The sequence below is a fragment of the Haematobia irritans genome, chromosome 1 (genome assembly GCF_050003625.1).
Source record: "Haematobia irritans isolate KBUSLIRL chromosome 1, ASM5000362v1, whole genome shotgun sequence".
NCBI lineage: Eukaryota > Metazoa > Arthropoda > Insecta > Diptera > Muscidae > Haematobia > Haematobia irritans.
In genome coordinates this window covers 187,183,970-187,196,418 of record NC_134397.1, presented here as the reverse complement: position 1 = coordinate 187,196,418, position 12,449 = coordinate 187,183,970, and the positions used below count along the sequence as shown (strand labels likewise).

The 12,449-nt window shown below is 29.6% G+C and overlaps 1 protein-coding gene across 12 annotated transcripts in view; it reads right to left on the bottom strand.

Moving 5' to 3' along the window:
- The window catches only part of scrib (scribble planar cell polarity protein), a 712,308-nt gene that overhangs the window by 66,188 nt on the left and 633,671 nt on the right, over positions 1-12,449 (bottom strand). For 11 of the 12 annotated variants that reach the window (XM_075292328.1, XM_075292330.1, XM_075292334.1 and 8 more), the window contains one exon: positions 11,526-12,296. The exons of the other annotated variant lie outside the window; for it this stretch is intronic. In XM_075292328.1, the coding sequence (XP_075148443.1) occupies positions 11,526-12,296 (771 nt within the window). The remainder of the gene's footprint in view (positions 1-11,525; positions 12,297-12,449) is intronic. 12 annotated transcript variants of the gene reach the window in all.

Genomic DNA, 12,449 nt, shown 5'->3' with positions numbered 1-12,449 from the left:
TATATCTACAACTATAGTGAAGAAAATAAAAATCTGTTGTAAAAATAATAGCACACATAACCTTTTAAGGAAACATCTAAAATTACATACATATATAAAAACTAAAAACTAATCTACGATAAATATTTATACATGGAATAAATTATATACAGTGAAATCTTTTGCCCTGTCATTGCGACATTATTTAAAAATATTCTCAAAACATTTAATGACAGCAAAGTCAACAAAATATCTGTTTATCTATAATCGAAACCAATTATAATATTAAATTGATAGAAAATTGCACAACATTTATTAAAACGAGTGTAATAAATATTCTATTATATACAGAGTCTCTATAAAAACACATTGTCATTTTGCACAATTAAACATTATTTTTTCAAATGTGTATAATGTGTGTGTAGATGTTGTGAAGGCTGTGAATAATTCAAATCAAAATTGATGCAATGATTGCAATTTAGGACACTTATAAATTATTTATAAACTAAACCCTTGGTCTCACACTAGAAACAGAGACATTTTGGTAATAAAAATAACTATCTTATTTACTTACTTTTTTATTCATACTATGAATATGGTATAACAAAAACATCATTGTGATTTCTATTTAATAAGATCTTAAATTCAATACATTCTAGGCTGAATATAAACTTTTTTCCATTTTGTAGTTTTGAAATACTTCCAATGCACTATGGCTGAAATCGCGATTGATAGTAAAAAATCGAAATAAATTGTTACTGTTGGCAACCCAGTTTATGCAATGCCGTTAATGTTGACAAAACTTTTAATAGGTGGTAACAATAGTAAAACAGCGCAATTTTCGTAAAATTAAAAACTTTTTTTAGATAAATATTTTTATAAACAAAATGTAAGTATGGGATATAATACTCAAGGAGAGTAGTTTAACTACTCGTATATACAAGTAGAATTTGCTAAATGTTTGTTTTTCGTAGTTATTTTGATGGTTTTTTGTGTGTACTTTTTTGTGAAATTTTGAAGAGTTTTATCGTTTTTCGTGGAGTGAAACTAAAAATGGTTTTCTACATGTAATTGTTTGTTGAAATCTCCACTTTTATGCCTTGGTAAATCTGTCTGGATTTGACTGCTAATGAATGAATGAATGATATTTTTTCAGAAACACTCAGGTTTAAAAATTTTGAAATCTTTGAGTTTTTGTTGGCAAATAAGAGAAATGATTCGAATTATATTATAGAAATTACATATTGAAGTCTGACGGTTTGAGATATGAATAAGTCGTTTGCATGTGTAGTCTTGGCGGTAAAAAAAAAAAATAAAACAAAAAGTTTTGTGTCTTCATGTCGAAAAGCCGAAATCAAGTGGCAGTGGAAACGGTGATGAAAACCATTTCTCGCACGAAAAAGAGAAGAGCATTTTCTCGCAAGGACCTTTTAGCATCTTTTACTGCTATTAGTATTGGGTTTTAAAACATTTACAGCCAATCTTAATCGCTTTCTCCATGAAATTTGAAAATGGTACTCAAAAGTCTCGTCGTCATTACATTAAAAATAGTGAAATATTTGTCACAAAATATGAATGGTTCCCGGTGTCTGCCACAATATACAAAATATAAGTATATTTATCTCAAAGAAACAAGGTTTCAGTAGTAACTGTAGATTTCCGTGCAGAAAATTAATCTGAGGACCGAAACAAGTGTTTTAAAAAAAGATCGAGCAGGTACCTCTCGTAAGGAGGGCAGAATATACTTCACATGCATCTCTGAACTATGGATAGCTCTGGCTTATATATTTCTTGTTTACAAGAACCTACACATACCATGTTAAAAAAAAAAAAAACATCAATTTGCTCGGAAAGTCACTAAACGTTTTAAAAATACAAAAAAATAAATAAACTTGCAAATATTACAAAATTACAAAAAAAAAACAAATAAACTTGCATATATTTTTGTTAAGGAGTAGCCGTATGAACTTTGTGTGTTTATAATTATATAGGCTACATTTCTTACCTTGATTGTTTGGTAAAATCTTCAATAGTTCATGAGCTGTAGTCAGAAAACCGATGCAAAAATTTTACTTTTTTCGACATTTTTGCGGTTTTGAGCATGAAGATGAAATTTTTCCGACTTAATATATTCAACATTTTTGTTTGCCTAATCAAGAGCTTTGCTGAAGGATGCATACAAAAATAACAACATTTTTCATGTCCATTACTTCAAAAAGGGGGCGTGACACGAACATTTCCCCTAAAATCCATTTTTTTTTGTACAAATCTACTCACCAAATTTTGTGAAGCTAACTTTGTGGGAAGTATTTTTTGCAGCTAAAATCACGATTTATCTCATAGTGCAACGGTGGAAAACCGAAAATAAAATCTTGATATTTTATACCATACTGCACTCAAACACAATTTTTACTTGGATCCAAAGATTTTGACCTTCCCTTAACGAGTTTGGTATTGATTCCACACAGAAAAAAAGTAAACTGTTTTATGGCAAGAATGAACATTTAATTTAGTTACATTAAATATTTCAAATTGTAAATATTTCAAATACTGTAGTTCATTCGTACTATTTTTAGGAATCGTACGAAAATTTTCTTTTGCTTTAGTTCATATTGAACTTATGTGTACGGCACCACACGTTTAGTGTGGTGTGTAAATTTTCGCAAAAAAAAAATTTAATTACAAAAAATAATCTTCTTACAATATAAATAAGTTCAATTAAGAGTTAATTTAACTACGGATTTTTTTCAGTGTTGGATTGATAAAATTAAAATTAGGATACAGATCATACATCCAATTTTCGTTCTCTTTTCACGTTATATTGATAAAGTTATTCACGTACAAACAAATATCAGTTAAAAATCCTAGGTGGCAGCCCGATGTATTAGGTTCACTTTGTCCTTTGTGATATCACAGTGGTGAACTTCTCTCTTCTCACTGAGTGCTACCCGATTCCATGTTAAGCTCAATGACAAGGGACCTCCTTTTTATAGTCGAGTCCGAACGGCGTTCCACATTGCAGTGAAGCCACTTAGAGAAGCTTTGAAACCCTCAGTAATGTCACCAGCATTACTGAGGTGGGATAATCTACCGCTGAAAAACTTTTTGGTGTTCGGTCGAAGCAAGAATCGAACCCACGACCTTCTGTATGCAAGGCGGGCATGCTAACCATTGCACCACGGTGGCTCTTTAAATCAAAAATATATTTATTTATTTTAAGAAAAATTTGCCTTAGTTCAAAGACATTCGACTTTAACTTTAACGGAGGGACTCAAATTTCCAAAACATTTGTCCTACAATTAATTTAAAAAAGTTTTGAAGCAAAGATTATAAACTTTATTTTAATTAAAATTGCATTATTTTAAAGAAACTTGTCCTTAATATTAAGTAAATTACGCATACTAAAATTTAGATTGAGTAATCTTTAACACAATGTTAATATTTTAGGACAACTTTGATTTGTAGAGTGTGATAATAAAATCTTCTCCATGTTTAATTTTGTACTTTTAAATTGTATTTATGGTGGAAAACCGATCATATTACCAGCCTTAAAGCGGTTAAATCCTCTCACTCGGGAGCGAAGGACTACAGTCAGATGAGTTTATTCCTTCTTTCGACACTAGAGAGGATGTCAGATATATGTACATATAACAAGTAGGTTATCAAAATTCGGATTCATAGTTGAATTGGGTAAATTGTTGGAGTCCATAGGAATAGTTAAATTTTTATGGCAATAAAATTTAACACTCATTATATTGAAAATGAAATCTGTGGTGTCAAGTCAATTTTGCTCGACTCCAACCCCAGCATTTCATCAGCCCCGATTGCGACAAGAGCCACATTCCTTGGGAGATCCCAAATTCTGGGGAAAAAATATAAAGCTTTTGACGACTAACCTAACCTAAGCGCTCAAGAAACCATATCGAAAGATCGGCTTGTTGTGAGCCTGATGTCTACAGACAAACGGCCATAGCTTTATCGTTTTCAAAATAAAATTGAAAAAGTAAAATAAAATTAGAGTCGTTATTACGAAATTCTACGTACAGAATTTTATGGCGATGGGCATTAAAATGGACCGATTCAGTCCATCTTCTAGTCCATTAAAGGGTGATACGGTCAAAATTTGGTCAATATAAACTTGACGTATTTCTTTCAATTTTGCATTTAAAAAACCTGAACACCTCTCATATTGAAGGTGCGTGTGTGTAGAATGTTGCTCCTATTTTGATTTTGGAATTCACTCTTCAGTTGTCAAAATGCCGTTCAAGCAAGAAGAGCAACGTATCAAAATTTTGCTCGCACATCGCGAAAATCCGAGCTACTCGCACGCAAAGCTGGCAAAATCGCTAAAAGTTGCTAAATCAACCGTTACAAATGTAATTAAAGTGTTTGGGGAATATTTGTCGACAGCCAGGAAGACTGGATCGGGGGGAAATCGAAAACCGGAAACCGCTGAGACGACAAAGAGAGTTGCCGGTAGTTTCAAGCGAAACCCTAACCTCTCTCTCCGAGATGCTGCAATTAAGCTTGGTGTATCTTCTACAATCGTGCATCGAGCCAAAAAACGAGCCGGACTATCGACTTACAAGAAGGTAGTGACTCCAAATCGCTATGATAAACAAAATACGACGGCCAAAGCGCGATCCCGGAGGCTGTACACGACGATGCTGACGAAGTTTGACTGCGTCGTAAGGGACGACGAAACCTACGTCAAAGCCGACTACAAGCAGCTTCCGGGACAGGAGTTTTATACGGCAAAAGGAAGGGGAAAGGTAGCAGATATTTTCAAGCACATAAAACTGTCAAAGTTCGCAAAGAAATATCTGGTTTGGCAAGCCATCTGTACCTGTGGCTTGAAAAGCAGCATTTTCATAGCTTCCGGGACTGTCAACCAAGAAATTTACGTGAAAGAGTGTTTGAATAAACGTCTGCTGCCTTTCCTGAAACACGGTTGTTCCGTACTGTTTTGGCCGGATTTGGCATCTTGCCATTACGGTAAAAAGGCCATGGAGTGGTACGCCGCCAACAACGTGCAGGTGGTTCCCAAGGACAAGAACCCTCCCAACACGCCAGAGCTCCGCCCAGTTGAGAAATACTGGGCTATTGTCAAGCGGAACCTAAAGAAGACCAAAAAACTGCTAAGGACGAGCAGCAGTTCAAGGCAAACTGGCTTTCTGCGGCGAAGTAGGTGGACAAGGTGGCTGTACAAAATCTGATGGCAGGTGTCAAGCGTGAGGCCCGGCAATTCGGATTTGGAAAAGCGAAAGCCTAACTGAATATTGTTCCTGAATTTTATACTAATTGAACTTGAAAAAGAAATTTAATTTGATTTTTTAAATAAATGATTTCACCGAGTTACACGCGTTTTCCCTTGACCAAATTTTGACCGTATCACCCTTTATTGGAAGTTGCCATGAAATTACAGTCATTGATTGATTGAAGAACTCAATGGGTTTACATTTGCGTAAATATTTCTTTAATTAGAAAATATGACGTGTTTTAAAAATTTTGGTTTGACCGGAATGGGAGTCTAGTAAAATTTTTACGACATCGGCTCTGACTCCGACTCCAGCTAAATCTTTAGACTCTGACTGAACAGTCCATAAAAGTTTGTAATATCGTAGCATTTGATGAGAAAAAGGTTTCATTTGATGTGAAAAAGGATTCATTTGATGTGAAAAAGGATTCGTTTGATTTGATAAAGATTTCATTAGATCTGAAAAAAGTTTCATGTGATATGAGAAAGGTTTTATTTGCATTGATATAGGTTTTAGAGCTCGACCCTTCGGCCGAAGCCGATGTTCGGCAATAAAAGCCGATTACTTTCCTCAAATTTATAATTAAAGAAATTTGGTGTGTGTTAGTTCAATATTGGAATATTTTTTCAACAAATGTATAAATATAACCACAAAAGGTAATTCAGTCCATTAGTTTGATATTATAATGACAAAAAAAGATTTTTTATATTTTTTTACGTATTATTTGTACTGGGTGTTTTGACTGAGATAAATTCCTCTTGACGCCGAAGGCCGATTCGGGGACGATTATAGATTTTTGGTCGAATGCCGATGCTACGGTCGAGCTCTAATAAATTGTTTTACTCTAATTTAACATTTATATAATTTATATTTGAACTTATAATTCTATGTAATCTAGTGTTTTTTTATCTAATTTATATCTTGTGTTCATACTTTTATATGGTTAATATTATTTATTAATATTATATTTTTTATGTAATTTAATTTAACTTGATTACATTTTATTAGTTGAATTAAATTAGAATATATGATTTTAAAGGGCCCTTACATCCGATTATGTACGTTCTTCTTTGTTAACGAAGAACTTTTCCTTTACTTCAATTTACCAATTCACAATTATATCAGTAGAACAAGGTAACCGTTCTCATATTTGATCATCCACACTCAAAAAAAAAAAGTTTACTTGAATGCAACGATTTTGACCTTTCCTTAAGGATTTTGGTATTGATTCTGAGCCAATTTTGTAGGGACGTATCTGGTTTTAAATCCAGGATCAATAAAATTTAAAATTAAAATACACATCACATTTATCGAATTTTCATCCAAATTAAAACAGATCCTTCAGAGTAAAAAAAAATTTCTTAATTAAAAAAAAATCAATCAAAGATGCAAAAATCTCAAAATAAATGTTATCCTGTATTTGAATCGTTTCTATCATAAATCTAAAGTTTCAATATCTTTCAATTACATTTTCATCCAAAATATAACAGATCCTTCAGAGTAAAAAAAATTTCTTAATTAAAAAAAAAAATCAATCAAAGATGCAAAAATCGCAAAATAAAAAATGTTATCCTATATTTTAAGCGTTTCTATCATAAATCTAAAGTTTCAATATCTTTCAATTAAATTAAGTTAGCTTTAAATTAGAAAATGTTTTACTTCACTTTAAGGAAATTTTTCCTTACTTCAATGACCTACGACGTCCCTGTGTAAATTTACAAGATACGTGTATTAAATTTAATGAAAAAAATTAAATCAAAGATTACAAACTTTCGTTCAATTAAAATTTTTTTATTTAATATTGAGTATAAAAATAGTCTTCCATATTAGGCCAATATTGTTTTCAGTGCATTAAAAAAACGAAAACCATTTATAATGGTATTTCAACTTGATAAAAGTATTTTTCAAGCAAAAACTTACTACTACTATTACTACCATCTTATATTCTAGGAAACATACACATACACATATATTAACAAAAAAAAACATATGTCACGTAATGCATATAAAAGATACTACACTGACAGGGATGGAATCTGTTGTACTATAGTACATTTTTCAATACTTTTTCAGTACTGTAGCACCTCCACGAATGATTTAGTACTTTTTGTGTAGACGTTTGAGCCAATATCAGATTTATGGTACAATAGTTTTGACTATATATTTTAGTATTTTGAGAAAGTCTTTAACAAACTAACCCCCATTTTCATGAAGCTCCGTTAGTGCTCCGTTAGCTAACGAACTTTTAAACCGTACTATGGACATATCTGTCAATTTGCCTATATATTCCACATGCCAATTAGGAACTTAACTACAGGAAATTATTTCAGTTAAAGTTAACAGGAGAAAAGATAATTGAAAATTATTTTTTGTTAACCGGCAGTTAAAGCCTAACGGAGCTACAAGAAAATGGCCGTAACCCCCATTTTCATGAAGCTCCGTTAGTGCTACGTTAGCTAACGAACTTTTAAACCGTGATATCTACATATCTGTCATTTTGCGTATATATTCCAAATGTCAGTTAGAAACTTAACTGTTGAAAATTTTTCATTTAAAGTTAACCGGAGAAAAGATATTTCCATTTTTCTTTCTGTTAACTGGCAGTTAAAGCTACATGAAAATGGCCGTAATAGTCTTTTACACATTTGGCAAAACAAGCAAGTTCATGCCGGAAGAAAATCTGGATTTTGTAAAAGCCATAGCCAAAAAACACGAATTTATTGAATTTCAAGAATGTTTTAGTCAAAAAAAGCGTGGGATTCTATATTACGCTTCCAAACGAACACTTTCTACATAAGATGATATCGATCGCGTACTAAAACAATAAGAACCATTACAGTAACGGTCAAAACTTGAGACAAAAATAATGTACCAACATTTGGAGAAAATCTTACCAAAAACTACCAAAAAATATTATTTTGCAAAAATTTATATCTTCAGAAAATTTTGTCAAATTTTATTTTTATAGAAAATTTTGTCAATATTTTATTTCTATAGAAAATTTTGTCAAAATTTTATTTCTATGGAAAATTTTGTCAAAACTTTATTTCTATAGAAAATTTTGTCAAAATTTTATTTCTATAGAAAATTTGGCAAAATTTTATTTCTATACAAAATTTAGTGAAAATTTTATTTATACAGAAAATTGTATCAACATTTTGTTCTTTACAATATTTTGTCAAAGTTTTAATTCTATAGAAAATTTTATTTCGGTAGAAAATTTAGTCAACATTTTAGTGCTATAGAAAATTTTGTCAAAATTTTATTTCTATAGAAAATTTTGTCAAAATTTTGTTTCTATAGAAAAATTTATAAAAATATTATTTCTTTTATTTTGTCAACATTTTATATATAGAAAATTTGTAAACATTTTGTGAAAATTTTATTTCTGTAGAAAATTTTGTCACAATTTTATTTATATAGAAAATTTTGTCAAAAATTTATTTGTGTAGAAAATTTTGTCAAAATTTTAATTCTATACAAAATTTTATCAAAATGTTACTTCTATAGAAAATTGTGTCAAAATTTTATTGTTATAGAAAATTTTGTCAACATTTTTTTTTTTATAGAAAACTTTTGTCAAAATTTTATGTCTAATGAAAAATTTTTCAAAATTTTTATTTCTTTAAAAAATTTTGTCAAAATTTTGTTTACAAAGAAAATTTTGTCAAAATTTTATTTTTATAGAAAAATGTTGTCAACATTTTATATATATATAGAAAATTTGTAAACATTTTGTGAAAATTTTATTTCTGTAGAACATTTTGACACAATTTTATTTATATAGAAAATTTTGTCAAAAATTTATTTGTGTAGAAAATTTTGTCAAAATTTTAATTCTATACAAAATTTTGTCAAAATGTTACTTCTATAGAAAATTGTGTAAAAATTTTATTGTTATAGAAAATTTTGTCAACATTTTATTTTTATAGAAAACTTTTGTCAAAATTTTATTTTTATAGCAAATTTTGTCAAAATTTTATTTTTATAGAAAATTTTGTCAAAATTTTATTTTTATAGAAAATTTTATTTCTGATGACAATTTGTCAAAATGTTATTTCTGATGAAAATTTTGGGAAAAGTTTATTTCTATAGAAAATTGTGTCAAAATTGTGTTTCTATAGAATATTTTGTCAAAATTTTATTTCTATAGAAAATTTTGTCACAATTTTATTTCTATAGAAAATTTTGTCAAAATTTTATTTCTATAGAAAATTTTGTCAAAATTTTATTTCTATAAAAAATTTAGTGAAAATTTTATTTTTATAGAAAATTTTATTTCGGTAGAAAATTTTGTAAACATTTCATTTCTATAGAAAATTTTATCAAAATTTTATTTCTATAGAACATTTTGTCAAAATTTTATTTCTATAGAACATTTTGTCAACATTTTATTTCTGTTGAATATTTTGTCAATATTTTATTTTTGTGGGAAGTTTTGTCGAAATTTTACTTCTATAGAAAATTTTGTCAAAATTTTATTTTCATAGAAAATTTTGACGAAATTTTACTTCTATAGAAAATTTTGTCAATTTTTTTATAGAAAATTTTGTGAACATTTTATTTCTATAGAATATTTTTTCAAAATTGTATTTTTATAGAAAATTTAGTGAACATTTTATTTCGGTAGAAAATTTTGTAAAAATTTTATTTCTATAGAAAATTTAGTGAACATTTTATTTCGGTAGAAAATTTTGTAAAAATTTTATTTCTTAGAAAATTTTATAAAAAATTTTATTTCCATAGAACATTTTGTCAAATTTTTATTTCTATAGAACATTTTGTCAAAATTTTATTTCTGTTGAATATTTTGTCAATATTTTATTTTTGTAGAGAATTTTGTCGAAATTTTACTTCTACAGAAAATTTTGTCAAAATTTTATTTTCATAGAGAATTTTGTCGAAATTTTACTTCTATAGAAAATTTTGTCAATTTTTTTATAGAAAAATTTTGTCAAAATTTTATTTTTATAGAATAATTTTGCAAAATTTTAATTCTATAGAAAATGTTGTCCAAATTTTATTTCTATAGAAAATTTAGTGAAAAATTTATTTTTATAGAAAATTTTATTTCGGTAGAAAATGTCAGCCTGTTACCGAAACAGGCAATTGACGTCCAAATGCATTATATCTAATTATACAATTACTAAAGACTGTGGAAAGGTTCATCCGCCCGAACCGAAACATGTACAGTCCAGGCGTGTATAGATTTGTATCTGGCGTTTTCTTTTCAATGGCTCTATTGACCATGTTCCTTAATCTATATCTGTCCATAATGCTCGAAAAATAATTGTATAATTAGATAAAATTTTATTTCTATAGAAAATTTTGTCAAAATTTTATTTCTATAGAAAATTTTGGCAAATTTGTATTTTTATAGAAAATTTTTATTTTTTTATAGAAAATTGTGTCAATTTTGTTTATAGAAAATTTAGTGAAAATTTTATTTCTAGAGAAAATTTTGTCAAAAATTTATTTGTATAGAATAATTTGTCGAAGTTTTACTCTACAGAAAATTTTGTCAAAATGTTATTTTTTTATAGAAAAATTTGTAAATTTTTTTTTTGTAGAAAATTTAGTGAAAATTTTATTTCTATAGAAAATTTTGTCAAAAATTTATTTGTATAGAATATTTTGTCAAAATTTTACTTTTATAGAAAATTTTATTTCTGATGAAAATTTTGTCAAAATTTTAATTCGGATGAAAATTTTGTCAAAATTTTTATTTCGGATGAAAATTTTGTCAAAATTTTTTTTTCGGATGAAAATTTTGTCAAAATTTTATTTATATAGAAAATGTAAAAAAAAAAATATTTTTATAGAAAGTTTTGTCAAAATTTTATTTTTATAGAAAGTTTTGTCAAAATTTTATTTCTGATGAAAAAAAAAATTTTTTCTGATGAAAATTTTGTCAAAAGTTTATTTCTATAGATTATCTATAAAATACCTTTTGTGTACCTTATTAAAAATTGTATTTTCCATCCCTGCTACACTAACGTATACCAATAACATATATAGGAAGATATCATAACGGTTTTACTTGTGCTACAATAAAGATATGGATGTTTTTGTTGTTATTGTAATTGTTGCAGGGTCTGTGTGCTAAGGTAATATCTAATAAGGGCAAGGGCGATGACAATAGATATGCACTCTTTAAATGATAAGTGCCATAGGGCAGGAGAAATAGCATTCTCCTAGTGGTCTATGAGGATTTGATGAGAATGCATGTATGATTTCTCTCTCTCTCTTTCCCCCTCTCTCTCTTTCTTTCGCTCATATCAAACTTACTTTATGAAATCATTGCTTTTCTTTGTCGACGCTGTGGAAGAATCTAAAGACGATGCGTCTGGTGAAGTACTTCGAGTGGAGCTGGCTGCTAGTAATGCTCGTTTCTCAGCATTAGCGGGTGAACGTAAAACAGGTATGCGACTAGAGGGTGGTGAGGTGGGCTCTTCAACTTCCGGTTCATGGTCATGATGTTGATGCTGTTGTTTGAGCAATAGAGCTGGTGGTATAACAACTTTAACCTTTGGTTTTGGCAACAATGATGGTTTCTTTGTTGGCAGCTTTGGTGCTTCCTCTGGCACCTGACTTCTTGGAACAGTCGAAGAAATGCTTGAGCTAATGGTGGTGGTGGAGGTGGTAGTAGCGATGTTGGTGGCGCCTATGGCTTGAGGCTTTATCTTAACTGATTTCGCACTCGAAGCTCCAGCATCTGGGCTTGATACCACTGCTATTGCTCCGACTGCTGCTGGTCGTGATGGTGATGTTGCCTTTGCGTTTTTCATTTTGGGCTCTTTGTCCTGTGGTTTTGGCGTATGTTCAGCACTTGCTGTCGCCTTTGTTGTTGACTCATGTCTTACAATATTTTCGTTTGGTTTTATTGCAGCATTCACAGACTGTTTAACTCGCGTTTTTGCTACTACCGAAGGAGGCTTTAATGTTGGTATGGTGGACGAAGTAGTGGCGGTGCCTTTTGTAGTCTGTGCCGTTTCTGTCGTAAATGATTCTTGTGTTGGTGTAGTTGGCATTAAGCTTTCTTCTGCCTGAATTACGGATCTATTTTTATGAAAAGTGCAATTTCGTGATGTGTGTTCAGTGTTGAGTATGTGTGTGTGTGTGCATGAGCCCACGCAGGTTTGTATGTACGTTGGGAAACGAGAAAGTTTGTGTTTTTTTTTTTGCATTCGTGGGTATTTGTACGAAATATTT